General features: G+C 45.2%; 14 protein-coding genes across 14 annotated transcripts; 3 read left to right on the top strand and 11 right to left on the bottom strand. All coding sequences in view use genetic code 12, as the record gives it.

Moving 5' to 3' along the window:
• Window positions 1-70: 70 nt before the first annotated feature.
• Window positions 71-730, top strand: DIURU_004927 (mitochondrial 54S ribosomal protein YmL13; the record flags this gene model as incomplete). The annotated part of the gene is made up of 1 exon (XM_034157853.1): window positions 71-730. The coding sequence occupies one exon, from the start codon at window positions 71-73 to the stop codon at window positions 728-730; it is 660 nt and encodes a 219-aa protein (XP_034010330.1).
• Window positions 731-767: 37 nt separating this feature from the next.
• SRT1 (ditrans,polycis-polyprenyl diphosphate synthase) lies at window positions 768-1,577 on the bottom strand (the record flags this gene model as incomplete). Its single annotated transcript, XM_034157852.1, has 1 exon — window positions 768-1,577. The coding sequence occupies one exon, from the start codon at window positions 1,575-1,577 to the stop codon at window positions 768-770; it is 810 nt and encodes a 269-aa protein (XP_034010329.1).
• Window positions 1,578-1,755: 178 nt separating this feature from the next.
• VPH2 (Vph2p) lies at window positions 1,756-2,373 on the bottom strand (the record flags this gene model as incomplete). Its single annotated transcript, XM_034157851.1, has 1 exon — window positions 1,756-2,373. One exon carries the CDS (start codon window positions 2,371-2,373, stop codon window positions 1,756-1,758), a length of 618 nt encoding a protein of 205 aa, XP_034010328.1.
• A 327-nt stretch (window positions 2,374-2,700) lies between these two features.
• Window positions 2,701-4,260, top strand: DIURU_004924 (uncharacterized protein; the record flags this gene model as incomplete). Its single annotated transcript, XM_034157850.1, has 1 exon — window positions 2,701-4,260. One exon carries the CDS (start codon window positions 2,701-2,703, stop codon window positions 4,258-4,260), a length of 1,560 nt encoding a protein of 519 aa, XP_034010327.1.
• Window positions 4,261-5,185: 925 nt separating this feature from the next.
• Window positions 5,186-6,124, bottom strand: MRPS9 (mitochondrial 37S ribosomal protein uS9m; the record flags this gene model as incomplete). Its single annotated transcript, XM_034157849.1, has 1 exon — window positions 5,186-6,124. One exon carries the CDS (start codon window positions 6,122-6,124, stop codon window positions 5,186-5,188), a length of 939 nt encoding a protein of 312 aa, XP_034010326.1.
• A 253-nt stretch (window positions 6,125-6,377) lies between these two features.
• On the bottom strand, window positions 6,378-8,912 carry SNT1 (Snt1p; the record flags this gene model as incomplete). The annotated part of the gene is made up of 1 exon (XM_034157848.1): window positions 6,378-8,912. One exon carries the CDS (start codon window positions 8,910-8,912, stop codon window positions 6,378-6,380), a length of 2,535 nt encoding a protein of 844 aa, XP_034010325.1.
• Window positions 8,913-10,062: 1,150 nt separating this feature from the next.
• Window positions 10,063-12,660, top strand: DIURU_004921 (uncharacterized protein; the record flags this gene model as incomplete). Its single annotated transcript, XM_034157847.1, has 1 exon — window positions 10,063-12,660. One exon carries the CDS (start codon window positions 10,063-10,065, stop codon window positions 12,658-12,660), a length of 2,598 nt encoding a protein of 865 aa, XP_034010324.1.
• A 104-nt stretch (window positions 12,661-12,764) lies between these two features.
• Window positions 12,765-13,712, bottom strand: DIURU_004920 (uncharacterized protein; the record flags this gene model as incomplete). Its single annotated transcript, XM_034157846.1, has 1 exon — window positions 12,765-13,712. The coding sequence occupies one exon, from the start codon at window positions 13,710-13,712 to the stop codon at window positions 12,765-12,767; it is 948 nt and encodes a 315-aa protein (XP_034010323.1).
• Window positions 13,713-14,146: 434 nt separating this feature from the next.
• Window positions 14,147-14,629, bottom strand: GNA1 (glucosamine 6-phosphate N-acetyltransferase; the record flags this gene model as incomplete). Its single annotated transcript, XM_034157844.1, has 1 exon — window positions 14,147-14,629. One exon carries the CDS (start codon window positions 14,627-14,629, stop codon window positions 14,147-14,149), a length of 483 nt encoding a protein of 160 aa, XP_034010322.1.
• Window positions 14,630-15,484: 855 nt separating this feature from the next.
• DIURU_004918 (sugar porter family MFS transporter) lies at window positions 15,485-17,107 on the bottom strand (the record flags this gene model as incomplete). Its single annotated transcript, XM_034157843.1, has 1 exon — window positions 15,485-17,107. The coding sequence occupies one exon, from the start codon at window positions 17,105-17,107 to the stop codon at window positions 15,485-15,487; it is 1,623 nt and encodes a 540-aa protein (XP_034010321.1).
• Window positions 17,108-17,857: 750 nt separating this feature from the next.
• Window positions 17,858-20,248, bottom strand: DIURU_004917 (protein kinase; the record flags this gene model as incomplete). The annotated part of the gene is made up of 1 exon (XM_034157842.1): window positions 17,858-20,248. One exon carries the CDS (start codon window positions 20,246-20,248, stop codon window positions 17,858-17,860), a length of 2,391 nt encoding a protein of 796 aa, XP_034010320.1.
• A 529-nt stretch (window positions 20,249-20,777) lies between these two features.
• On the bottom strand, window positions 20,778-23,015 carry STE11 (mitogen-activated protein kinase kinase kinase; the record flags this gene model as incomplete). The annotated part of the gene is made up of 1 exon (XM_034157841.1): window positions 20,778-23,015. One exon carries the CDS (start codon window positions 23,013-23,015, stop codon window positions 20,778-20,780), a length of 2,238 nt encoding a protein of 745 aa, XP_034010319.1.
• A 513-nt stretch (window positions 23,016-23,528) lies between these two features.
• Window positions 23,529-25,112, bottom strand: DIURU_004915 (phosphoprotein phosphatase; the record flags this gene model as incomplete). The annotated part of the gene is made up of 1 exon (XM_034157840.1): window positions 23,529-25,112. One exon carries the CDS (start codon window positions 25,110-25,112, stop codon window positions 23,529-23,531), a length of 1,584 nt encoding a protein of 527 aa, XP_034010318.1.
• A 186-nt stretch (window positions 25,113-25,298) lies between these two features.
• On the bottom strand, window positions 25,299-25,586 carry DIURU_004914 (uncharacterized protein; the record flags this gene model as incomplete). The annotated part of the gene is made up of 1 exon (XM_034157839.1): window positions 25,299-25,586. The coding sequence occupies one exon, from the start codon at window positions 25,584-25,586 to the stop codon at window positions 25,299-25,301; it is 288 nt and encodes a 95-aa protein (XP_034010317.1).
• Window positions 25,587-25,821: the final 235 nt, after the last annotated feature.

Here is a 25,821-nt window from a genome sequence, read left to right as displayed (position 1 = left end):
TGATCGCGCTTATATACAGGACCAAGATAGTTGAAAAAAAAGTTATCTACACCAAAGCGACCTGAGCATCATGTTATCTCGAGTTGTGAGTCGGCCTTGTGTGAGACTGTTCTCTTCATCTCGTCTGCAATCATTCCTCTTCTTCGGGAAGAAAGAGAAAAAGACTCAGCAAGAAATCGTCGAGAACCAGGACAAATTTGAAATCGACCCAGATGCGGCCATCACTTTCTTGAATGAAGCAAACTCACCCAACACGATCCAGTTTGACCCTGAAACTGACATGCCCGACTTCAAAATCTCCCAATGGATGCAGACAAAAGTGAATGCTAGGGATGTGGAGGCAACTTACAGCTCAGAATCCTTAGTGCCTATTATCAATTCAACTTACGAGGAATTAACGACAAAACCGCTTACCCAAGATCAATATGATGGCGCAGACTTAAGAGATTTACAGTTCCGTTTTTCCTTAGCCAAACTGTTGCAACAAAAATTGGGATTTGAGTTGAATGACTATCAAATATCTAAAGCGCATTCTGTACGCGATATTTACAATTCCATCGCCGAAACTGTCTCAACTAGATGGGTCAGTGAACGCGTGCCTCAAGCCATCGTGTTGCGCCCAGAAGATTTTGCATCTGGGAACGTTTATTTAAACCAAGAAGCGTCGCCTAAGGAGCAACAGAGAAAGTTAGAGGAGCTCATTGAAAAAGCTCGTCTTACTGAAAATTAATTTACTTGTATATAGCCAATTCATTGCTTGAACACTTTCACTTGCTATGAAAAATAGATTTAGGTATCGAACTGGTGGAAACACCAAGGCGATACGACATTTCCAGGGCATTAGTTCGTTCATAGCCCCACCGGATTATAGCACACATGAACTCCCGATACCCATACTCGGGCCACAATCTATCTGAGAATTCAATGGTGCAATTGGTCGAACATTGCCAAAGCATAAAATCGGATAGCCTTTGGTGCCCACTAGTTCGAATCAACAAATCCAATTTTGGGGTATCTGGAGCAAAATACATGGCATTTTCAATGGATTGAGCTGTAATAAGTTCAGTCATGGATGAAGTTGCAACGGCTCCAATGGCATGCGCAATCTCATCACGAGAAGTGTACGGGAAGCACACATTGAAAACTCTCACAGCATTTACCGTATCTGCCTCAATTCTCTCAAGGTCACTAAGTATGTCGTGAGGTATCATGGACCGATTCCCAATGATACGCACACCAACTTTCAGAAACAGCGGATATACCTTGTGAAGTTCTCCAATTCCCTTAAGTTTATCGCGTAAAAGGGCAAGTAGCGTATTTACCTCATGACTAGATCGTTTGAAGTTCTCTATGGAGAAAGCGTACACTGTAACATGCTCAATGCCAAGTCGGTACGCTGTGTCCAAAAGTTTGATCAACGATTCTGCCCCTTCTTCGTGTCCATTTGCAAGCTTCAATTGATTCTTCTTCGCGAAACGACGGTTACCATCCATGATAAATGCAACATGTTTGGGAATGGGACCAGATTTTGTGATCTTAATACCATAATCTCTAAGGAAACCAAAAATATAATACATTAGTGGAAAGTTCACAACAAGGTTAACGAAATGATCGAAAATCAGAAGAAACTTCATGTTAGATGGAGTCGTTGAATTGGGATGAATGCAGCCTTATTTATAGTTTGAAGCTCATGCGCCGAGGCGTTTGTCACAAAGAATGTTTGAAAATAGTGCATAATCCCAAACTTGATGCAGGCTATAAACGCTCGAGTACCTTTTTCACTTCTACTTTCGCTTGCTCACGGGTACGGGCCTCATGAACACGTCTAACGTAACCCATGTACACAACAACTTCGGCAATTAACACCAATAAACCTGCTAACACCATCAATAAAACTCGCCATACAGTTTGAAGTCCCCACGACGATCCTGTCCAATACCAGGCAGCATAAGCAACGCTTGCAACTGATACGAGAATGTTAACAATTGTTGTTATTTGGTTTTTAGCTTCCTTCGTTTGTTGCGCTGCCAGCAGCGTCGATAAAATATCCTCTTCATGAAGAGTTTGAAATTGTGGCTTTGGCTTTATGAGTCGTTGATACTCAATCTCAGCTTGTCTGAGCCGAAGCTTTGTCATCATTGATTCATACTCTGGCGACTTGGGGATCGGTTCTTCACGAGGAATCGAGGGTAAAATCAAACGTGTCGAGTGCAAAACTTCGAAAAGTGATCGAGGCTCGTCCGAGTGTCGATACCATTTCAATAGTTGAGTATGATCTAAAGTATCAGCTTCCAATGCCGAAAGTTTGGTGTCTGGAGCAGTGAGGGAATTCCCGATCGCCTTCTTTAAGCCATTTGTCACAACAACTTTCATGCGTTATAATGATCTCAGCACCCGCGCTTCGGGGCTTTATTGTCTACCTGCACGCTACAACCGAACAGTGTCCCCGAAGACGTGATGTCCTTATCGAGAAGACCTCTGCTGCTTAACGGGAGTGATATTCTGGAACTGCGGCGTCGTGCTCTGAAGAGAGATGATGCACTCAGGAGAAGAATTGAAAACGATCTATCGAAGAAGAAGCGCACCATTCCAAGAGTTACCAGGCATCGACGAGCCACGCCAGGTACTGTGATGCTGTTACGACCTCTGGAGCCGGTAACCTGCAAAAAGCTGTTGACAGCTTACGAGGCATCACAGCTAATGGCAGCTCGTCGTGAAAATTGCGTCCTAGTGCTTGATGATCATGCCCTTGTAGGTATCATCACTGCTAAGGATCTTGCTTTTCGGATTGCTGGTGCTGGTAAAGTAGCGGGGATGGTTTTAGTGGAAGAAATCATGACATCGAATCCCATATGTTCACACTCAGACGACCCCGCTGGCGAAGCGCTTAATCTAATGGTCGAGCGCGGCTTTCGTCATTTGCCTGTTCTCGGAGATGATGGAACAGTTGTGGGTGTCTTGGATATAACTAAGTGTTATGCTCAGCAAATGGAGAAACTTGAGCGCATGCATGAGTCGTCTAAACAATTGTATGAAGCGTTGGATACGGTCCATCTGGAAATGGGTGGGTCACATCCGCTGCACGTTTTCCGTTATTTTGAGGAACTACGAACCCGCTTGAATGGCCCTACATTGGACCTGGTTTTAAGCCATGAAACTGAACCAATCTACACCACTGTCAAACTGACAGTTTACGATGCAACTGTGCTTATGAATGAAAATCATACCACTGCTGTTCTTGTAAAAGACTACCAAGGCTCAGTTGCGGGGATTTTCACTTCTAAGGACGTTGTTCTTCGAGTTATCGCTGCGGGGCTTGACCCAAAAACATGCCTGATTGTGAGGGTGATGACACCTCAACCTGACGTTCTGAGGTCACTGACGCCAATACAGCAAGCCTTAAGACAGATGTTCGAAGGCCATTATCTCAATTTACCCATCGTTAGTGATGAAGACGACGAAATAGTCGGCATTGTTGATGTTCTCAAATTAACCTACGCCACCCTCAATCAGATTAAACAAATTGAACAGAAGGAATCACCTACTGGTTTGCAAATTACGCTGGATACTAGCACCCCCACTCAAGAACCCGAAGGACCGACGTGGAACAAGTTTTGGACGCTGTACGATCCAAACCTGAATGATGATCTGGATAGTGTTCATTCAGATTCATTAGTTGCAACTCCTGATGTGGCTTCACTGGAATATCAAAGGTATAACTTTGATATCACACCCCAGGATTCTGTGTCGCAAGTAGATCCGCATCAACCTGCCGTCTCTAAAAGTTATGCACGTTCAGGAAGTCATTCTGGAATTATAGCAGAGGAAGATTATGGAAAATCCCAGATAATTTTCAAGTTGAGAGTTCCCGGGATTCAAGATCGTGTGTATCGGATACCCTTTACACCCGCAGATGGTACGAACAAATTGCGCCAGGCTATAAGCGAGAGGCTTGATGAAATCGAGCTTGAAGCGATAGGTGGATCTTCCTATGCCATCAGTTATGTTGATGATGAAAATGATACAGTATCAATAACTTCAGATTGTGACATACTCGAGTGTGCTCGAATTAATTTGTGGCTTGGAAAAGATGTCGTTGACTTGTACTTACATGACCCTTCTAAGCCTGCTCGTCCCTCGAAAGTGGATGCAATTGAATCTAAACAGTGGATCGAAGGTATATCCAACGAAGTGCTTGTACTGGCTATTGGTGTACTTGCTGGCACCATCCTTTTGGGGTATGTATTCTCGAAGAATTAGGTGTTTGTCCAGCATATACAGTACAATAATAGAATAGGACGATATGATGCGGACATGTCAGCCATTGTCGGCGGTTTAGCGTGCCAATGTGATTCGTTCCTTCGGTCTCTCCAAAACCACGGTCATTGTAACCAACAAGTACACTATATCCAAGAAGTCCACAGAATATGCTATTAAACTCAGAAAATGGTGTTTTTTCCCAAAGGAGGTGGTCAACCAAGTGACTTGGCACCATCACCACCACAAACAAGACAGTCACTGTTGAAATTGTCATCCGCGATAAACCTATGGCACTCTACATCATGAATGAACCCTTGGAAGTAGGCTTGGAAGTTGTAGACATCAACCGGCCTCGACGTTTCGATAATGGGAGACATGATCAACTATATTGAAGCCGAAAAGAATCTTAATGAACAGTTGGTGGCCGATGTAAGTGACAAAGTGAACTAGGCTGATTCTGATGCACTTCCAATCCAAGTGGTGACCGCCGAATTACATGGTGATGTTGATACTGGGAGGATGTCCGAAGACCACGATAAGTCCGAGGGAATCATCAGAGTGGTCGATTTGATTACTTGGATGCTGATTTATATTGCGGCACCCACCTCTCAGACAAGAGCCAGATCCATTGTATACCAATGCTACATCCAACAATTTCAGAGGTGGAAACTCTCGTCTTCACTTTGTGTGCGATGCTCGGGTTTCTAAGTGCTTATAAGACGAGTATATAATCTTGAAGGCAGTCGGTGCAGCGTTATCGACTCCTTGTACAAAAAGCGCCGATTTTAGGTCAAAATCCCAAATTATACTAAAGGCGAACTCGAACCAACTCTTGCGTGGTTGTAAGGAGTTTGAAATCGATTATTACTTTGAATCCTCTGAATGAATGCCGTAGTGTGTATTTTCTCTATGTACAAGTGTGAGTTCACCGCTTAACCCAAGTAGGCATCTTTCTGGCCTTAACTCTACCAGGCTTCTTTCTCTCGACAGTTCTTGCATCTCTAGTCATCAAGCCAGCCTTTCTCAATCTAGGCTTGAACAACGGGTTGAAAATGGTCAAAGCTTTGGAAATACCATACATAACGGCATCGGCTTGAGCTGAAGTACCACCGCCATGAACTTTGGCAAATATATTGTAGTTACCTTCCTGAGTAACCACCTGGAAAGGATAGACGATCCTTTTCCGATCTGCGACGAGAGGAAAGTACTCAACAATGGACTTCCCATTGACGAGAGTTTGACCTTCACCTCTTACAAGCCATACTTCAGCCGTAGCCAGCTTTCTCTTCCCTACTGCAAAAGCTCTGCCATGGGTGTCAAGAGTACGTTCAATGTCATCGACTTGCTTGAAAATATTCGTTTTCACAGAAAACTTTTCAAGAACGTCCTTGACTTCTTGAGGCATCATCTGAGAATCAATCATTCTTAAGCGATGCAACAATGCCGTCAATTCAGAGTGATGGGTTTCTTTGACTCTGGAGCCGGAATTTGCCATCTTTTTGTAGGATTCAAAACCAATGAACTTATAGGTAGATTCGTCGTCAGCAGCTCGAATGGGTAAATCGCAATACTTCCGAATGAGTGCATTCAACTGATTGCAATACTCCTCATGCACCGGATTGCCCCCATAAAAAGTTTTGAGGGTGGGGACGACTCGAGTTCTCTCGAGTTCCCAGTCACGAAGCTGTTCCATCAGAACAGTGGAAGGGATGTCAATGCGAACGTGACTTTTCTGAACTTGGTCTCGAAGTTGCTCCGGGATAGGCACACGGCCCTGATCAGGTGCAACCTGTCGTAACCGATTAACCAGGTTGAACCCTCGAGAGGGAGTCCACAACCGTGTACAAAACTGTCGTAACGACATGGTGGTAAACGATCTCAGTGACTTGAAAAATTTTATATGCGCGCTACCAGGTGACCGGTGCATACATCTTAGACAACCAGTTAACGAAGACGATTGACGATAACTTATATGATATCCTTGTGCACAACATTCTACTTTGATAGCTTTTCTCTAATGTTGAAATTTTCCCTCAACGAAAACATTCTATGCATTAACCGTGAAATACCTAATACCCAAAATTATTAATATAATACATGATTGAGAAAGCAAATGCTCAATTTGGCTCAGCCGATAAAAGATCGGCGAGTTTGTGTTTCGACGAACGTGAAGGGGCCACCACTACTGGAATTTGTGGAGCAGGCAGCGAATTCAAAATATCCAGTAATTTGTTTTGGTGATGGGCCGGCACCACCACTGCCGGGTTGGACTCAGTTTCAGTATTCAAAAGACTCATAATGGAGGAGCGGATGGGAGGTGACGGAAGTGAAGGGGCCGCGACAGCAGTGGCTGCAGCTTGGGGGATAACTGCAGCGTTTACAGGAGCCAACACTGTCGGTTTTGTAGGAGACGTATCGGACAATAGCAGATTAATATTGACCTTCGCAAGTTGTTCTGTTTGAACTGAAGCTGTTGGAGGCTGATGTCTAAACAGTCCAAGAGGCACTTCCATACCATTATCAACTGTTTCGACAATCAGACTCCAGTTGTATTTATCAGCATTTCGTAAAAAATAATTACGAACCATGACCGCAGATTTCGTCAGCAATTCCTCCGCAATATCATTCCACCTTGACCCGTGCTTGAGAAGAAGATCAGGGAACATCAGGATTTCGGTGATTGACCAATAACTCAGCTTTTTATCATCACTAGTAGAATCAGCATCTTCGCAAGCTGCTATCGTTTCCGAATCACGTCCTGCTAAAGAAGCTTGTGAATGTTCCATGTTCCCATCTGTACCATTTGTGGTAATTGGGATGGCCTGCGACTCTGACACCTCTGTCTCATCCTCTTTCTTGCGTTTTCTTCGATTTTTTTCATCCTTTGGGGCAGATGAACGCTTCCGAGTTTTTACGTCATCAACATCCAGTTGGCCCAATAAACCAATAATCGGCGCCTCGGGTGAGTCTATTTGTTGAATAACGAAATCCCCCAGTGAAGGGTTCTCAGAGCTTTGACTTTGAGGCGAATTGCGGGACCGCAGCGACTTTGACTTACGACTTTTGCGAGCCGCAGCAGCTTTCTTTTTATACTGAAGAAGCAATTGCTTGTAATTAACTTGCTTCTTGGTCGCGTAGTAATGAACAACACAATCCAGCGCCGTTCTCAAACCACCAATATGGCGAGATATGGCACCAAACTTCTTCGGGTAAAGGCACCACGCTTCACAAAATAATTTGTGTTCCAGCTCCGAAAAATTATCAACGAAGTCAGTCTTGACACGCAGTGCCCACTCATCCTTATCGCGAACGACATTATTGGAGTCCATGAATCTGACATAGTATCTCTGGACTGGGTCCAAAATCAAGTCGGGTATAGTGGCAGCATGCCGCTCAGCTCGAATTATGGGATCCTCATCCAGTTCTTTCCCAAGAGTCTGTAATATTTCTTGGAATTCAGCCTCAGAAGCCACCAAATCACCGCGTCTTCCTCTTGAACGGCGTGATGATTGTGGAATCTGATCAGGGATAGGTTCCGGTTCCACGGGCAAAAGTGGCAGCAGCTGTTGTTTTTTGATATCCAGCGAATCAATTTCACGACGCATCTCATCATCAGGTGGATGAAGTAGTCGGATTTGCTGATCCATCCATTCACGTTCCCTCTGCCAAATGCGGTTACGGTCTTGATATTCTCTAACGAGTTTCAACTTTTTGGAACGTAAGCTATCACGCTGACTTTTGAGTGAAGATAATAACCGCAAGTGCTTGGTATGCTTAAACTTGGAAATATTGCGATTGTAACATGGATATTCAGAAAGGGTTTTGATAGGATGCATTGGTGAATATTTTGAGTAAGAATTACCTTGCCCATCATTTGGCATCACACTCTTGAATTCGTCACAAAGCTCATTATATTGTGTTTCGATCAAAGTGAGGGGATAAGCTGTGGTATAGGCAATCTCCAGTTCAAGCAGATCACATGCATGACGCGTCACATCAACAACTGGCGGGTGCGCTATAATAGGTGAAGCCTCCATATCAGACCGAGGTAACGGCGCTTCAAACGTCTCCTCTTGCATTTCCTCATCATAATCAATATCCAGCGCGACCATGTCAGGATGGCTGGTGAATGCTTCCAGAGCGGCCGCGGCGACAGCGGTGACTTCTTCATTAGATAATTGCTTGCTTAATGCAACAGGCAGGCGCGAAGTCCAATGATGCAGTGAATTCAGGTGATATCGATCAACATTTCCAGAATAATGGCTTATACTGTGGGCGTTGTCGCGGTTGCCGCGAGTGGTGTTCAAAGTGGAACGACTTGATGGCAGATGGGGCAACTTCTTGGAAGATTGATGATTTTGACGTACGGTACCATTACGGGGGGAGTGAAGACGGGGCCAGCCATCGGGGTTGGAGTGAGGCAGCGTGTGGTTCGGTATCAGCGGGAACGAACCATGGGAATTCGTACGCGAGTAATCTCGAGAATCGTTACCGACCAGGAGTCGTTCCTGACCTGTTCGAGCCGTATTAAGCTCTTGTTGCTTCTGAGAATTTGGCAAAAACGATGTTGAATGAAAGTTTTTCCTTCGGCTCTTGTCGTGGTCTGGGTATTCGTTGTGGTGAGGTGGGGGACCTCGTCCAGAAGTGCTCATCGTCAAGCAAAATGGCTACCACCTGCTTTGCGATTAGCCAGTAATGCTCGGTCGACGGTATAGCCAACTTGGCGTGGAAGGGGTAGCGGCGTGCGAGTATGTTTTAAAGATTTTATCTGTTTGACCCCTAGGTGCAGGACTGGCATTTCCACATTGGGGGATCGCCCAAAAGCTAAACATAAATTGACGACGATGACTAACGATTACCGCTGATGGGTGGTAATATTGACATTATGTCATTACCGTTGGTTGAAAAATCTGTCAAGTATTTGGTTCAACGTTGATGAAGTGTCCATCAGGGATGCTCAACAAGGGCGAAAGTGTCATGATGGAAAACTCACCTCATGACCGCGAGCTCGGCCCCCCTTAAGCGACCCCTGAAAGTGGACTTTTGACGTTAGGAATACTCGAGATGGATGGGAATACTTCCTGCTGAAAGTATGGCGGCCTTTCTAGCCTTGAGGTGTTTCTCCACAAGTGTCTTGTCTGAGCACTAAAGAATGGTGTCAATTTGCCACCAAAATGATGTAGCACCCAAGAAAACGTTGAACATCCTTAACCAAACTAGCAGTGCCCATGAAGACGACAGCCTTGGTGGAGTGACAATTACATACCGCTATTGTAATACCTATTCAGAGGGGTCGTCAACTATGGACGCCAAAAGTCGCACGCGGACCCGAATGGTGTCATCATGCCAGAGTTATATAGTGTGCAACATCGTTGACGTAGCTAGCACGTAAAGAGCTAACCGATATTTTTTGTCGTCTCTATATCTACTGCTCGATGCTACGGAAACATCGTCGCGTCGTCCTCCGCCCTCATGATAGGTCTACTCGTCAAAGTAAAAGAAAGCATTAATAATTGCGGTGATTGTGCATGTCGAGCTACGCGCACCACGAGGAAGGGGCAGGGCGTTTAAGCCTGGCGGGAGCGGGCGCAGTCGGGGGACCGGCACACTTCGTAATTATCAAACCCACCACGTATCGGTCGTGTTTTCATTAACTTCTGTAAATCATAACACTTCTCATCATCCGACTCATCTACCACCATAGGCACCACCACTTCCAACCGCTTTGACCCGCCAGCCACGACGATCTTTGTTGGCCCAGTGAGAAAAAAAATTCGTCGAGCGTCCGTGCTTCATAAGCCCATGAACTACGACCCCATCCACGACACTTACCTAGGGGGTGCCAACCAGTCGTCTCCGAAACTGGCCCCGTCGGTGCCAACTCCAACACTGGTGCCACCACCAGCATCGGTACCCCCGCCACCCCACGCTCTTCAACCACCTCGCCAAGTGTTGCCACTGGTGCAAGCGTTTCTGAACCTGCCCACCGCTTCTTACCCTTACGCCAATGGCTCACTGGGTATAGCGCCCCCACCCCATATGTTGTACAACCCTGGCCAGCCCCAACTGGCGATGCCATTTGTTTACCAGCAAATGGTGCCGGGCCAACCACTTCAACAGGTACCTCCTCAACCAGGTACAGCCCCGCCACAACAGCGGATGATTTATGACCTGGCTCGAGGGTCAAAATCTCAACAGCGACGTCAGCTGCTGGAGCTGGAGGACCAAGGCGAAATGCTGCCCTCAATGGCGAATCTGGGGGAAATTAGCCACTCACCACTGGCGGTTGATGACGATGATGAAGATCGCCGGAAGCGTCGCAAATACAGCAATACAACTATCCCCAAATCGCGTCATTTGAAAAAGCTGGACGGCGAGCCTTTTTGGCGTCGAGACATACAATACGATTTTTTGTACAATCTATTCCAAGATGACACCAAATGTTTCACCAACTACTTTGATATGCTGGACGTTCCGGGCATCAATAACGGCGACAAGCTCCTGTTTAGCGAGCTTTACATTCGTACTATTGCCGAACTGTCAAAGTGCCTGAGAGTGCTCAAAGAGCGTCTTTTACGCGACCATGCGATGGGTATGCTGGTAGCTATGGTAACTCTCTTAGTTAATGCTGGTCGCATGAATACTACCATAAACTTTGTTCCTGAAATGCGCCTGTCATTGCGCACGTTTCACCTGATACCATGTTTACAAGCTGATCCTTCAGGAGGGAATGCCACTACACCACTTCAAGACACGCCTCGGTTGAAGCTGATCTTGAAAGCCGTATGTCAGGTTGATAGGCCGTCGCCCGCGCGCGACTTGCGTGAATTAATTGCACTGCCTCGTGGAGAAAAGCCGAATGTAAATGTGTTTCACCTTGTTTTCATGTTGTCGCAGTTCATTGGAGTAATCCCGTTTTATGATGACGACCAAAGCCAACCTCCTCCCTATAACGACTTTATTGACTTCTTTCTCAACCCATTGATCCATCCAGCAAACCGCGCGCGGCGTTTCCTTTGGCTAATGTATACCTACATGGAAACTAACTTTACTCCTGAAGACATGGCTCGGAATCCATTTGGCGGTGCCGTCATTCCCCCAAGAAAAATCATTCTGCAAACTGAGGCAGTGAAATTTGACGTTGATACCCCCGCAGAGATCGCCTACTCTCAACAAATGTATCAAATGAGAGTTCACTATGTGAACGAAGATGAATCTAATGTACCGGTGGCAAGAAGATCGCTGAAGCTGTATTTCAAGCCCCTTTCTAATTTGACCGAGAAAAAAGATGATGATGCCATCAACGACGAGGTATTGGCGGTCGCGACTTCGGCCATGGCTGCCGCAGATAATGTAAACGAGCAGACCGTGCCAATTCTTTCTGAGCCCGCTTCGACTCAATCTAAGGATGTCCTTACCCTGCTGCATCGTAGTGGAACACTGACCCTCGATCCTGAGGTCACGAGTACGGAAGATATTCCTGTTTCTGAACAGGATGTGCATGACGCAGAAGAATTTCCACCGTCAGAGCTTGACCATGCAGAGGCAGATTTGTTGAATGAAGATGACGACGCTGAATTTGCCAACGCCCCAGACCCAGATTTTGAAGCCGAAGACGCTATTCCTCACTCACTGCCGGTTATACCACCCGAAGAAGAAGTGCCAATTGATCCGGTGATCCCAAGGAGAAAGCCCGTCAAACGTAAGCAGACTAAAGACAAGAGTGTAAATGACAAGACTCAACCCGAGAACCTTGAGCAGCAAATGGGACCTCATTATTCCTTACTTTCGGCATATCCAGAGGCATGGGAGGATCTCCAACACTTCTTGACTCATCAGATGGAAGCATTCGGCAATCTTCTTCCTGTACCCACAGGCATTGAGGATCAGTATTCCTCAGTCCCTCAAATTGGTGATATCAATGAAGACGCGCTACTAACATCGGGTCAGCATCGTGAGCTTATTACCCTGACGAAGCCCTTCATCAAAGAGGTGCGCACATCGTCTAAAGCATCAACTGCGTCCTTCAATAAGAAAACCACTATTTTGGGGGCATGGATCTACCGCTATTTCAAATACAAGCGTTCGATTGGTAACATGTTTCTCGGAATCGAATGGGAAGACATTCGTTATGACCTCGTTCATGGAATTGAGGATGTATTGAACTCCCAATTTGGTAAGCAGCTTCATGTACCTCCTGTTAAGGCAGCCGAACTCAAGACCCATGAAGAGGACCACATTGTTCCACAGCGTGATTATGATCGCATAAGTGAACGAGACATGTTTGTGCTTCAACTTGTCACTCATATAAACGACTGGTTGACGAAAGAATCAACAAAGATAACTCAACCAAACCTGATTCAATTCGATTTCGAAACGTCAAAGGTGAAGTTCGCGTGATGTTTTGAAAGCATTCTATAATGATTGATGATATGTATAATAGTTAAAGATATAAGCACTGATAATTTCAAAACTGACGTATGTAGTTGTCATCGCCGGCGACGTCACTTTAGCAATTGCTCAACCATCAAACGAACCGCCTGAGATATCAGTAAACCCTGTAGTTGGAGCAAATCATATAGCTTTTGCACATTACCAACTTCCTTTCCTGACAACACCTCATGAACGGCCGCTGTGATTTTCGCACCACAATCTGCGGTTGCTTTATTGATTAAAACGATTTCCCAATGTAGGATAAGTTGATGAGATCCATCGCCCCTGGCAAACTGCATGCTGGATCGACTTTTAGTCGCAGCAATGATCAAGCGGTTATTGTTGGGCATGGAGTCGGTAGTTCGTGGACTAACGAATCCCTCCAATTGTCTTAAAGACGCAAAACATTCGACCTTGGCGTGAACTGCAACGGCAACCGAACTGATTCCCCAAAGTAAAGCATTAATTTGCATTTTGGGGATGTATACAACTTTGGCGAAATCGCAAAACTCTGGACATAGCAGCTCGAGATCGGCTAGGTCAGCCTCCAATTGTACTATCAGATCACGCTCATTTACAGTGAAGATGATCGGCACTCGAAACAAATGATGCGATATTGCTGAAAACAGGTATCTCCACCCTGAGCCGCTGCTCTCGAATTGAATATTTTCAAATTGTAACTTCGGTAAGAACCACTTTATGTAATCATGACGCTGTTCCCAATCCAACAGAGGAAATACCCCCAACAGCTGTGCTTCGACACTGTAAGCGGGAATTTCGAACCGGGGTAAGTGTTTGGGCGTCTGACGGTTCTCCTTACCTTTATTTTGGCGCAATCGAAGTTGCGCTTCAAGTATCTGAGATTCTAGGCGTACTTTCTCATCGAGGAGATCATCACGACGCTGTTGAGTCTTCTGTAGATCACCAAAATATGTCTGAGTTTTTTGGATATCAACGGGTAGTTGTGGCTGGGTATTGGAAGGTGGTGTTATATCCAGTACTGGTTCAAAATCACTCATGTCTACCCGCTATACGCGCGCGCTGGAGCCACCTTTAATGTTTTTATGGTTTCGGAACCAGAACTCAAGAGTGTAAGTTTTAATGATAATCTTACGGATGAAGTGGGATTAATTTCATACCAGTGAAACTATGAAAGCTGAAGGTATTTACTTCGAACAGTGCAAAGATCCCCAAGAAACTTTTGCGATACATACTAACAATCCAGTACCTTGAGAAGAGGGTGCAAATTCTGACAGACGGTGACCGCAAGATCACTGGGGTTCTCAAAGGTTATGATGTCTTTCTTAATATTACCTTAATGGATGCCATCGAAACTCTGTCACTGGACAAGATGAGTCTCGGACTGGCAGTGATCCGTGGAAACTCGATAGTGCTGCTTGAGGCACTCTCCTAATGAATGCATCGAAAGGTTTATATGATACATCTATTTGATCTAATTGCGGTCATACCGAATCGACATCTCTATACCACATTGCTTTAATCCACATTTTTCGTAAAACCCAACGTTTTTGGGATCACAATCCAAAATCACCTTGTAGCACTTCTCTTGTTTGGCTATTTCTAAGAGCAGTAGAATTAATGCCTTTCCTAATTGCTTGCCCTGCTGAGATTGGTGGACTGCAATGTCTTCAATGTGACCAACACGACCGCAATGATGTATCATCTTTTGTTCGATGACGATGTTACCGGCAGCCACCACCTTACCATCTTCGTCAGTAATCACCAAGTTGTGGTAAATTTGAGGTTGGCTTTCCCACAATGCCACGGTGTCAACAAATTGGGTCTCGGTCACATCACCAACCACGGTGAGAGCTTTGAGCGTCTCAAGATAATTGTTGTTATAGTCAGAAGCTTGCACTCTTCGAACTTTATACCCAGGGGGAATCGTCACCCCATTGCTGATCGTTGCTGACATGGCTTAGGGCTGTCCTACAACAGTGCGAAAGCCAAACAAAACGGAATGGTTACGAAGCCAAGTGGGGCTAGAAGTAGAAATGTGGAGGGTTTGCCAATGCAGACGAAAGTTTACTATACGAGGTTTGTAGTACAAGTCAGTAATCCACAACTCCAATATCAAGGACTTGCTTCTCATGCTTTTCACTTGTTTTTACGAGAGGTTGACGAAATGTAGCTCCCCGCATCCTCGGTATTGCTAAATTGAAAAGAAAATTTTAAAACAATGTAATTAGTATACTCGATTGTTGGTTTTGTCCACCGGTTGGTGGCACGCCTCTATGCATAAAGGATTACTTAGCAATGTCGCGCTTCAAACACAAAATTGAACATGATACCCACAGTGGCAACGACTAACTACCCCGCCAACGCGCGTCTGAAATACCAATGGAGGTAAACTTTTGCTTGATCATTCTATACTATTTTGATGACAAACAATGTAATTGCACCGTATAATGTGAGCCTGAATTACGCCTATCACAGCAACAATGCCACGGACGCTCCTGTGATATGATAAAAAAATATTCATGTGCAATACCTCTAAGAAACCCATAGCGCGGGGTAGATATTATCTCACACGCTGAATCCAGTCAGGATTCATGGGGTAAACGGTTTTGTGGATCTATGAAGTGAAGGTCATTCACAGACGGAACCACCTGGTTTCAAACAGCCTCATGTATACCCCTTCGAATAATTTTAACTTGCGCCGACGCAAGGTTTGCCTCTACTCATACATGAGGCGACTCGATGTACCATCATCTCAGGGTATTGCTTCTTAATAAAAGGTATATGGAATATATTAATTATACAGGGCGGCTCAAACCTTTTCAGCCAGGGAAGACTCGCCGTTGGTGGATGAAACACGAGAAACGTGCAGCACAGTGCGCTTAATGATGGACATTTGGTCGTCTCCGTAAATACCCAAGCGTTGAGCTTCTTGTTCGACTTCGTGCATGGACAATTTCGGCATAGTAGCAGCAACTCTCCAAGGTTGACGCTTCTCTTCGTATGCCTTTGCGAAAATGACATCGATTTCTTCCAAAGATCTGCCAGCGGTCTCGGGATAGAAGAAAAAGATAACTGGCACGAACAAAAAGTTCATGCACGCAAAGAATAAGTAGCAACCCCAATCGGATTCATTAATGAAAATAGGGGTGAACAACACGACAGCGGCATTACACAACCAATTAGTACACGTCGAAACGGCAGAGGCGCGAGTTCTAGTCTTCAAGGGGTTAATTTCAGGGGGATAGATCCAAGGCAATGGCAAGATCGACATTGCAAAGAAGACAATGTAGAGGTACAAACCAACAGCTGCACCCTTGGAGTTGTTTGTGGTAGGGTGAATTAAGCAAGCCATCGTGATAATGAAAGAAACACCCTGACCAATTGCACCCATTAAGAATAAGTTTCTTCTGCCAAATGTATCAACGAGGAAGAAAGATGGAAGCGTGAATACAGCATAAACAATTGAGAAAACACCCCCCAAAATGAGCGACAATCTTCTCTTGTTTTCCTTGTTAGGGAAGATAGTCGTCTCAAACAATACAGTCGAGTAGTAAATAGCGGCATTGCACCCAGTAAACTGCTGGAAAAATTGAGTGGAGGCACCAATGCACATTCTTTGAAAATGTTGCGTCTTACCACCGGTGAATAAGTCTCTATAAGAATTGCCACTCTTCTCAGACAATTTGACAGTTTCCGCAATGTAGTCAACTTCTTCCAAAAGCTCGGGGTCATTCGGATCGACTTCAAAGAGGCACGACATGATGTAAATCGCTTCCTGATTTCTGTTTTTCTTAATTAACCACTTGGGTGAATCAGGCAACCCCAAAATAATAATGAAAACGATAACGGCAAACACAATTTGCAACGCAATGGGCAATCTCCACGAGACGGAGGAGTTTGCATACGACAATCCAAAATCAATCCAGTAGGCAATCATGGTCCCGAAGGCAACAACAGACCCTTCTAAATTGACCAACTTCCCACGATGTTTGGGCTTCGACATTTCCGATTGCCACACAGGAACAGTAGCGGTATTCATACCGTTACCTATACCGGTGATTGATCGACCCACAATGAAGTGCCCAAGAGGCCACTTGTGGGGAATAGGCGTGATAGTAATAACAGTCCCGATAACAATGATGAAACAACCAATCAACACAATAGGTCTCCGTCCAATGCGTTCACCGAAGGCCAAAACCCAAACAGCACCAACAAGACACCCGATTTCGTAACAAGCAGTGGTGGCACCCTGCACGATTGTAGCGTGGTATTCGTCTTCCTTGCGAGTAGCCACGACACCCGGGAAATCTCTCGCGAATTGAGGAGCAGTGATAATACCCGACATTAAACCTTGGTCATAGCCGAATAATGAAAAGGCGGTAGTAGCGCAGGCAGTGATTGTCCAACGAAGGGCGCGACCTCGCAACCCCATAGTGTTGGTTCTATTTAAAATCCCTTTTGTCATGATTGAAAATGGGACGTTTCCGTTCGAAATCTACGAAATATGGGGAAGTATTTATATCATTGTTTGCCCCCATCTATTTTTTCTTATTCAAGGGCAACTGTCTATATGCGATGCTAAATGATGTAAATGCTACATTGACGCAAAAAAAAAACGATGCATGCATGCATCATGACGGTAAATAAAACAATTGTCCGGTTTCAGATTCCGCGACCACCCTATCAGCAAAAATCTAAGACACATGGAGGAAACGCGTTATGTATGTTAAATTTCATGATGGTGCTGTCCGCTCCAACTTTCATTAATAGTATACAGATTTATCCCAAAAAATACACAATATAATAATTCTGCATATGCGTATCCGGAACATTACACCATAATACTTCGTGCGGTTTGACCGAGGGCTTCGCCGCACTGTTCATACAAGTCCGCGCCTTACCAATGATGTAATTTGACCGAGAATGTCTCATACATATTGTAAGTCCGAAAAATATCTGCGATGACTATGGCTTAGAAATAGTCATCACAACCGAATCTTATGAAGCAGCCTGAAATCATTTGTTGAATAAGCGACATAGTTTACTGACGTGGTGGATGTCTTGAGTTGCCCTTTTGCGATATTTTATTTAAAAGTTACACTAAATTTGCTCCCTCTCATTCCGACCCCTCCATGCATATGTTGCGAGGCGGAAAAATTTGTGTTCGTTTAGTGTCCAAATATTACCCCGCGAGGGCATTGTTGAATGCGTCAAGATCCCAGCGCTTTGTAATATTAAGCTCGAGACATCCCATGACCATATTCTTGGCAAAATTAAACTCGCCCCGCTTCAGACTGACATATTCCGACCAAGACTCTCGAATTTCCCGCATTTGCTGTTCTCGCACCATGCTGGCAGTCAGATTAGAGTGGAACAATTGGCGGGGCAACGAGAAGCGATCTGGCTGATCCTCGCCGCTCGTGCTTGAGTCGGATGTGTCTGATGAACTGTAAATCCACTCAAGTAGGCAAGCTTTGGCAAGTAATAGTGAATCGTACTGACCTGCGGTTATTAATGACCGAAGCTTTTCTTCATTCTGATGTATGAAGGGGAGCTTTCCAACAAATAAGGAGTAGGTGATTACCCCAAGTGCCCAAATATCGGCCAGGGGTCCTAAGGGGGGAGGGGCTGGGCTCAAAAGCTCGGGAGCTGCATACGGAAGCGATCCGATATGGGTGTGGGGTAAGTCATGAGTGTCGGGCGGGGCTTTTGTGTCGCCGTCATCTCCAATTCTAGTGAATGAATCTCGACGTGGCGCCAGCGCCACCGGGTTCAAATCCACCAGCTGGAGAGCTGGTCCATGCATAATGCCAATTTGCAGGTCATCAGTGAATACAGGGGTCGCGTCGTTTCCCGGAAAAGGTTTCCGAGAGGACGGTTGGCTCAGGCGCGACCGTATATATAATGTACCTTCATCGTCATCTTCAACTTCATCTGCATCGCCGCGTCCGGATGGAGCTAAATGTGTATGGTATGACGGAGCCTTCAACCGAACCAGCGGCCGCCTTTTCACGTCTGCAAATTTCCGGGCCATGCCAAAATCGCAAAGGATTACTTTTAAGCGAGAAGGATCGTTACCGTCAACAAGAACATTTTCAAGCTTCAAATCACCATGGACAATACCCTTACCATGCATATACCGAAGTGCTTCTACAATTTGGCGAAGGTATCCTATAGCTTGGCGAAGCCGATGTCTCTGACCCTCAACAGTGAAGCAGATATCACCAGTTGTCAGGTAGCATCCCTTGTCGAACTCTCCCCATTCTCCCATCACATCGAATAGAGTCCCGCCCCATATACGGTTGGTTATACAAAAAATCGCGGTATCGGTTTCCTTACTTTGAAGTAAGGGTAAAATGTTTTCATGGTGGAGCTCGCGCCAGATCTCAATCTCATGCCGGAAAACCTCAAGTACCTTTGGATTATGTTGGCGCACGTCGCCATCTTTGTCGGGTTCGTTACGCACCAGCTTTACAATTTTGATAGCTCTAACAATTCCATCCTCGCCAACACATTCCCGAATGGTTCCCCACGCACCATAACCAATCACCTTCCCCAACTCATGACCCATGACTATTGCACCACGTTCATCAATATCAAACTTCTCCGTCGATTGTGACTGCATCTTCTTCAAATCAGTGGCCAGCTGCTGAAGCAAGCGCCCTGCAATAGTGTTAACAGAGCCTGCTCGAGATCGTCGAGTAAAACTCGAATTCAGGCCGCCCAGCAGACCCACACGAGCCAGCAGGCCCATCAGACCACTGTTTTCGTTGAGGTAGTTTTTCGCAAAGAGAGAAAACTGCAGGTAATCAACCAGGTCAGAAAACAGCGTTACCAACTTCTTGCGCTGCGAATAAGGAAGATCGTTGAAATTAGCTGGTAGACTATTGAGAATCGCCTCGTAATTGACATCACTTGCATTACCTTCCACCATCAGGGGACGTCGCCGCTTAATATCAATAGCTGTAGAAGATCCGACCTCTCCTCTATTCAGTGGAGTGCGAAGCTTCATCACTTCATTAAGTTTGGAGTACAGATACCGATTGAAGGACAGGCCCAGATTAATCGGCTGTGGCTTTACCAGCGAATGCAACTTATTCAAGTCCAAATACAGGGTGCCCTCAGCACTTGATGGCAGAAGCACTTTACCGCTAACACTTCGTGGAGCACGTCCCCGAGGCACTGGTTTGGGGCCCATGGGTTCATTCCATTCATTAACCACTCTATCATAGTCCAAATCAGGTACGTACTGGTCCTCAAATCCAGTCATAGGATGTAGATCACTTTTAGGGTTGGCGTATGATTGCGATAAGCTGGCGAACGAAGACGAATGGTGCGGTGATTGGGTTCCTGGCAGAGTGGGAGAGTCAATTGGCTTTATGTTGTGGTTTTGACGTGGTGTTTCGGGCGTTGGCTTCAGCAGCGAACCACTGTCTCTGAGGAGCGAACTAAGCTTCGACATCGGTACCAGTGTGCCACCTCTTCCCTGTCCCGTCAGTGGTGGAGTCTCCATTGGGGTGGACTGTCTCTTGGTGAAAGACAATTCTCCATCATCATTCGAGTCAGTTCCCATTGATAGGCGTACAGTAGGAATGTGGGGTGAAGATAAAGTGCGATTTGAGTTACGAGTTTGTCGATTAGCGTCACCAGTCGGAGTCACGAGCAAAGAGGGGTATGGTAAAGACAATATGCAGGATCTGAGGAAGGACAAGTAGATTTTATAAGAAGGTTGGAGCCAAATCGATGGTATTTTGCTAGAATCAAATCAGTCAGTTTGTGAAATACATAATGTTTTTATCGTTGGAAAATGCATTCATTGATGCTTTGACAAAGCAAATATTTCGCTACGAAATTTTAATACGAAACCCACCACAAGATAACAAGATCTAGAGTAATGATTGATAAACCTGCAAATGCTGCCTGGATTAGATGTAAAATATCCACCTGCCTCAAAGAAAGTCATTCGCAAACTTGGTAAACGATGAGTGTAGATACAAGTACTTTAAGCGAAATTGAGATTAATCAAACGAGTAATACCATGATTTCGATCGATGTAATGATTATTTACGTAATTGGGAATCACTTGCCGATCAGATTTTAGCTCAACTTTTACTCATAATCAAGGGATTTAAGAATGGCATGGCCAACAAGTCAACTGCATCGGGACGCTTATTGTAGTCTAACTCAAACGTCATCCCCAAAAAGTCTTTTCCCTCCATAGTGCACCATTCTGGAATTTGTGGACTGATATGCGTTCCAATCTTAAAGATGGCTTGCATTTGGCTAAACTCGGGAAACGGATGCTTCCCAGTGAACATTTCGACGATAAGGCAGCCAACTGACCAAATATCAGCTTTCTTGGTGTATGCAGTCTGTTTTACAACCTCAGGTGCCATCCAGTATACCGAACCTTGAAGAGACAGTCTGCGTGGGGGCTGAACTTGTTGGGATGGTTGGCCATCTTCATCGAGAGAGACTTTCTTCGAAATCCCGAAATCACCGATCTTCACGGTACCTTTAATATCAATCAAGATATTTGCCCCCTTGATATCTCGATGTATAATATCCTCGCCATGAAGGTATGCCAATCCGATAAGTACTTGTCGAATAAAATTACGAATCAATGGCTCCTCAAAAGGCCCGTACAGTTTCAACATCAGCTGGACAGAACCGCCAGGAACATACTCCAAGAAAATGTTCAAATTATTCTCATCAGTTGACAGGCCATAGTATCGCACGATATTTTCGTGATTCAATTGTTTAAGTAGCGTCATTTCACGTTCTTGCTCAATCATTGACTTTTGCACATCACCTGGGGAGTTCTTTTTTGGTAACGAGATCTGCTTTACCGCCATCAATTCACCAGTGAAAGGATTCATGCCAAGGAAAACTGTTCCGAATGATCCAGCGCCGATTCTTGCGCCCTTGAGCCAATGTTTAGGCCCCTCTATGCCACCCAACAGTTGGGAAGACGAATCAAACCCTTCTTCATCCTCCAGCTCATCATCGCTTGAATCGACATGGAACAACTCTATTCTTGAGCTTCGATTATTACCATGTTGCGGTTCAGCGAACAGAGCTGCATAAGGAATTCTTGGGGGTATTAAACCACGCAGTTGCTGTGATTGAACCAGAGTGATCAGTCTAACTTCGGCATTGGACCCCAGATTGAGCAGCGGCAGCTTCAGTACAATCAGTTGGTTGTCGCCAGTCGTACTCACAGCCTCATCAATAGCAGTGATGTTGTTCACCATGACATCACCAATGGTTCGCACCAGATTTTTCCTGACACCAGCTTGAGAGAAGCTCAGCATGTCCAGCATGCGTCTAGTAAACATCAGATTATTGGCCAGCATTATCAGCGAACCCAGAGACAGTATACCGGGGATTCTTTTCAGTAATCTAACCGAATGGCGTACGGAATTCTTGACTGTTTGCTCAAGATCTTTCTGCTTAGTTTCAGGAAAATATTCAGCCAAATTTGAGGAGATAAGTTCTGAAGGGGGTCTCTGACCAAAAAAGTTCCTGAGTGGTTGATTCGACGGCTGTGATTCAGAGATATGAAATTCACTCAAGTCTTTCATGCGAGAAGCAGTTTTCCCTTGTTTTAAACTGATCTTTCGCAGAGTTTCTTGTGCTTGCTCCAGTGGTTCCTCGCCATGTGGACAAAACATGATGCGATGCCTTTCGTCTCTTTCTGGAGTATAGCACACAGTGACTAGCTCAACATCAAAAAGCAACAGCACTATTGCGTTTTTCGAGTTTGTTTTGGAATGTATGTAAGCGTCATAGGCAATATCAGGTTGTTTGAAACCGAGCTTCTTCAAAACCTTCCGCTTGATCAGCTGGGCATTAAAGCAGCCACTTATATTGATTTTTTTGACCAGTCCATCTTGAAGAATGAAAGTGGCTGTTTTATCTCGCGAGCTAGAACCAGTCTCTTTGCTTGGGGTCAGTACCTCAGCAGGTGGTAGTGGCAGTGCAGGTGCAGTCAGAGCTTCTTTGTATAGTGTCGGCGCCAGGTGATATACACCCTCACCGATTGCTTCTCGGAGTAGCCGATCTATGTCCTCAAAGCGAATCGCTGTGGAAGATAGGCGTTCCACTCGAAGAGCAGCAATGGCAATCTCCATTCTTATTCTGTCGCCCACTTTCGTGATCCCGAGTTCTCGTAAAGCCTCTGAATCGAGCTCTGTAACCAAATCGAAAGTGATTCCATGATCAACAAGTTTTGAATAATACTGTTGACAATTCACTCTTTGGAGCCACTGTCGTAGCTCCCGGTATTCAGAGCGTATTAGTGTCACCAGCTCTTTAGTTTGGGTTCGAGTGTCTTCCATTCTTGTTGTAACGTTTTATCAAGTCGCCGGAAGGTAGCGCAGATGCAAAATGCAATTTTCGCAGTAACTTGAATTTATGATTCTTGTCTCAGAACATCATGCCCTAGACTGTATTCTCTATAATCCTTTCATATGCTTCAATGAGATTAGAGGCATATGTGAGTCCGTCTAATAGCCTATAGGGCCTTGTCGAACCCGATAGCATCACAATCTCGAGATCCAGTCTAAACTGGGACCGACGATGGTAGCGTTTGATCGATGCCAATAATTTTGGCGCAATTGTAGTAGTGCTACTTGATCAACAGACTATCATTTACGCTAATAAAATTACCGTTTAAGTTTAACGAGGGTATCCCTATTAAGGTAAAGCATAAAGCAGAAACTCCAATAAGCGTAATTTCCTCAAATTTTGTTGTTAGTGTCGCTCGAATGGTGAAGAGGTAGCGGGTTTAACGAGGTGTCTTCTAAGGGCATTTCAATTATGTTTATAATTAGCAGTCAAAGACTGAAATCTCAAGCTTGGTAAAGCACCTGATGATCAAACAGTTGAGAGGGATTGTCTTCGCGACGCTTCCACGTCTTTATAGACTTATCATTTTCACTCAACTCGAAAAGTCGTACCCGGCGAACGTATCCGTTATATCCACCATAACCACCCTCGCCAGCGCCGCCACCATAACAGAGCCACACATCGTTTTCATCTGGTTGTCTATCTTTGAGGCAATAATCGTTAGCATGATCATGGCCGCAAGTGACCACTTGGACGCCCCATGCGGCAAATCGAGAGCGAGCGTGAGTGTTATACCGAGGTGCAGTGACAGTCTCGGGATTTTGACCAATAAGTTCATTATTGGCGACATTGCGATATTCAGGTAAGGGTATATGAAGGAAGGCCATGCCTAGCAGCAGTTCTACCTTGTTGGCTAGAAGATATTCCAATTGTTCATCTTTGATCCAATCATAGCCCAGAGCGATTCGTGGCTGTGTCAGATAAGCATGTGTGTCAACGAAATAAAATGTAGCCGCAGGTTTGTCATCTTTAGATGACTTCACGGTGAGAACATAATTTCCAGCGCCGGGGATATGTGAGGGTCCGATCTCTGAAAGCGAGTATGGGAGTAACAGTGACAATTGCATCACTTGGGTTCTTGATAACAGACCTTGATGGTCGTGGTTGCCCATTGTCACGGCAAATGGGATTTTCCGCTTGATGAATGGATTTAATGCTTTAAATATCGCGGATTCGCTTTCCGGGGCTTCGTCCCCATAGATTTGATCACCTGTGAGTACCACAAAATCAGGCTTCTCGATGTCGAGAATGGATTCCAAGAATCTCACAGTACGGGGATCTGCTTGGCATCCTTCGGCCAGTTCGGCAGGTACTGGGTCACGACAAACACCCACGCCCGTCAGAAAATGGAGGTCAGCTACCTGGAGAATTTTTAGCTTACCAGCCTGGTCGAACTGAAGCTGCTTGACCTCTCGTCCTGTTGTTTGACCGCGATGGTACGTGAGCTTTATGGGGAAGTCGTAAGATCCATCCAAAGGAGTATCAATCAACTTCCAATTTTGACGCGGCTCCACTGCATCTTCTCCAAACAATAAGTCTATCCCAGTAATGGCCTTATCTTTCAGCGGTTTGCCGTATTTTACCCAAATCCCATGGCCTTTACTTCGCCAGCCTTGGCCAGGAGAAGCCCCAATAGCGATATCCACGATGACGTTATCGTGTTCACTAGCTCGTTTATAGCTGAGATATCGTAGGGCTGTCCAGTGCTTATTCAAATAAAAATCCTTGGTAACACGTTGCCAGTTCATGTCAGTATCTTTCTGCAGCGTTCCCTCACCGTAGGATACTGACGGCACCCCACAAGTTGGGCTGTTCTTATTCCACTTCCCACAATCCCTAATAGCGATGTCAATCACGTAGAAGTTTGTGTCGGGTGCAAAGTAGTCTGGCGATGGCGCCTGCTTAATTATGGCATCGAGGTACGGCTGGACATACTCTGGGCTGTTTGCATAGGTGATAAGGACGATAGCCAAAATTATCAAGGCGATAAGCGACACGCTCAACCGAAGCCAGCGCTTGCTTAGCATTGTTGGTGATCAAAGATCCAATACTGCCCCACCATATATATCTCAACTCTTATTGTGAAAAACGTGCGCTACATATGAGCCCTGTACTTCAAGTCCCATCAACGTGTCTTCCCCTACGATTAATTGATATCCAGAATGCTGTCACCATGCTGGCGGCGTAAAGCGTCATGTATCACTGTAAAGTTCTCAACTATCTGCTGCTTTGTCTGTCTTTTGCAGAGCGGCTTTAGCTTCAGCCCGCTCAGCGTCTCTGGCCTTTGCCTCAGGAGTCAACCCCGGGAAATCCTTTGTATCAGGGATAGGAACGTGGTCCTTTGCATCTAAAACAACATGGTGGGGCTTATTGATAGCACTGAAGGGAACTTGCCGACCTCCCATATTTAAGATCAAATTGTCAGGATCGAAATTTTTGAGGTCTTCCTTGGTCAATTCCTCCGTATTGAGGTTCAAGTCCTTTTTAGCATCGTTTGACATGATTGATTTGAAAGTTTGGTAAGTGGCAAAAGCTAGCAAGCAATACCAAATAAATCTATGCATGGTCTTTGCCCCTGATTTAGGTCCTTTGTGTTGTAGGGCGGGCGTGCATATAAAGTTGCCACTGGTCATTTGCTACGTATTTGTAGAGATAAAGGAAACCCGAGCTCTTGCGATATACATGTGAAGTCGAGAAGCGTTTGCGTCTTGCAGTATTACTGACAGGCTCAGAGTG

Source organism: Diutina rugosa (assembly GCF_008704595.1).
Source record: "Diutina rugosa strain CBS 613 chromosome Unknown scaffold2_size729309, whole genome shotgun sequence".
Classification (NCBI taxonomy): Eukaryota; Fungi; Ascomycota; class Pichiomycetes; order Serinales; family Debaryomycetaceae; genus Diutina; species Diutina rugosa.
This window is presented reverse-complemented; position numbering and strand designations above follow the sequence as displayed.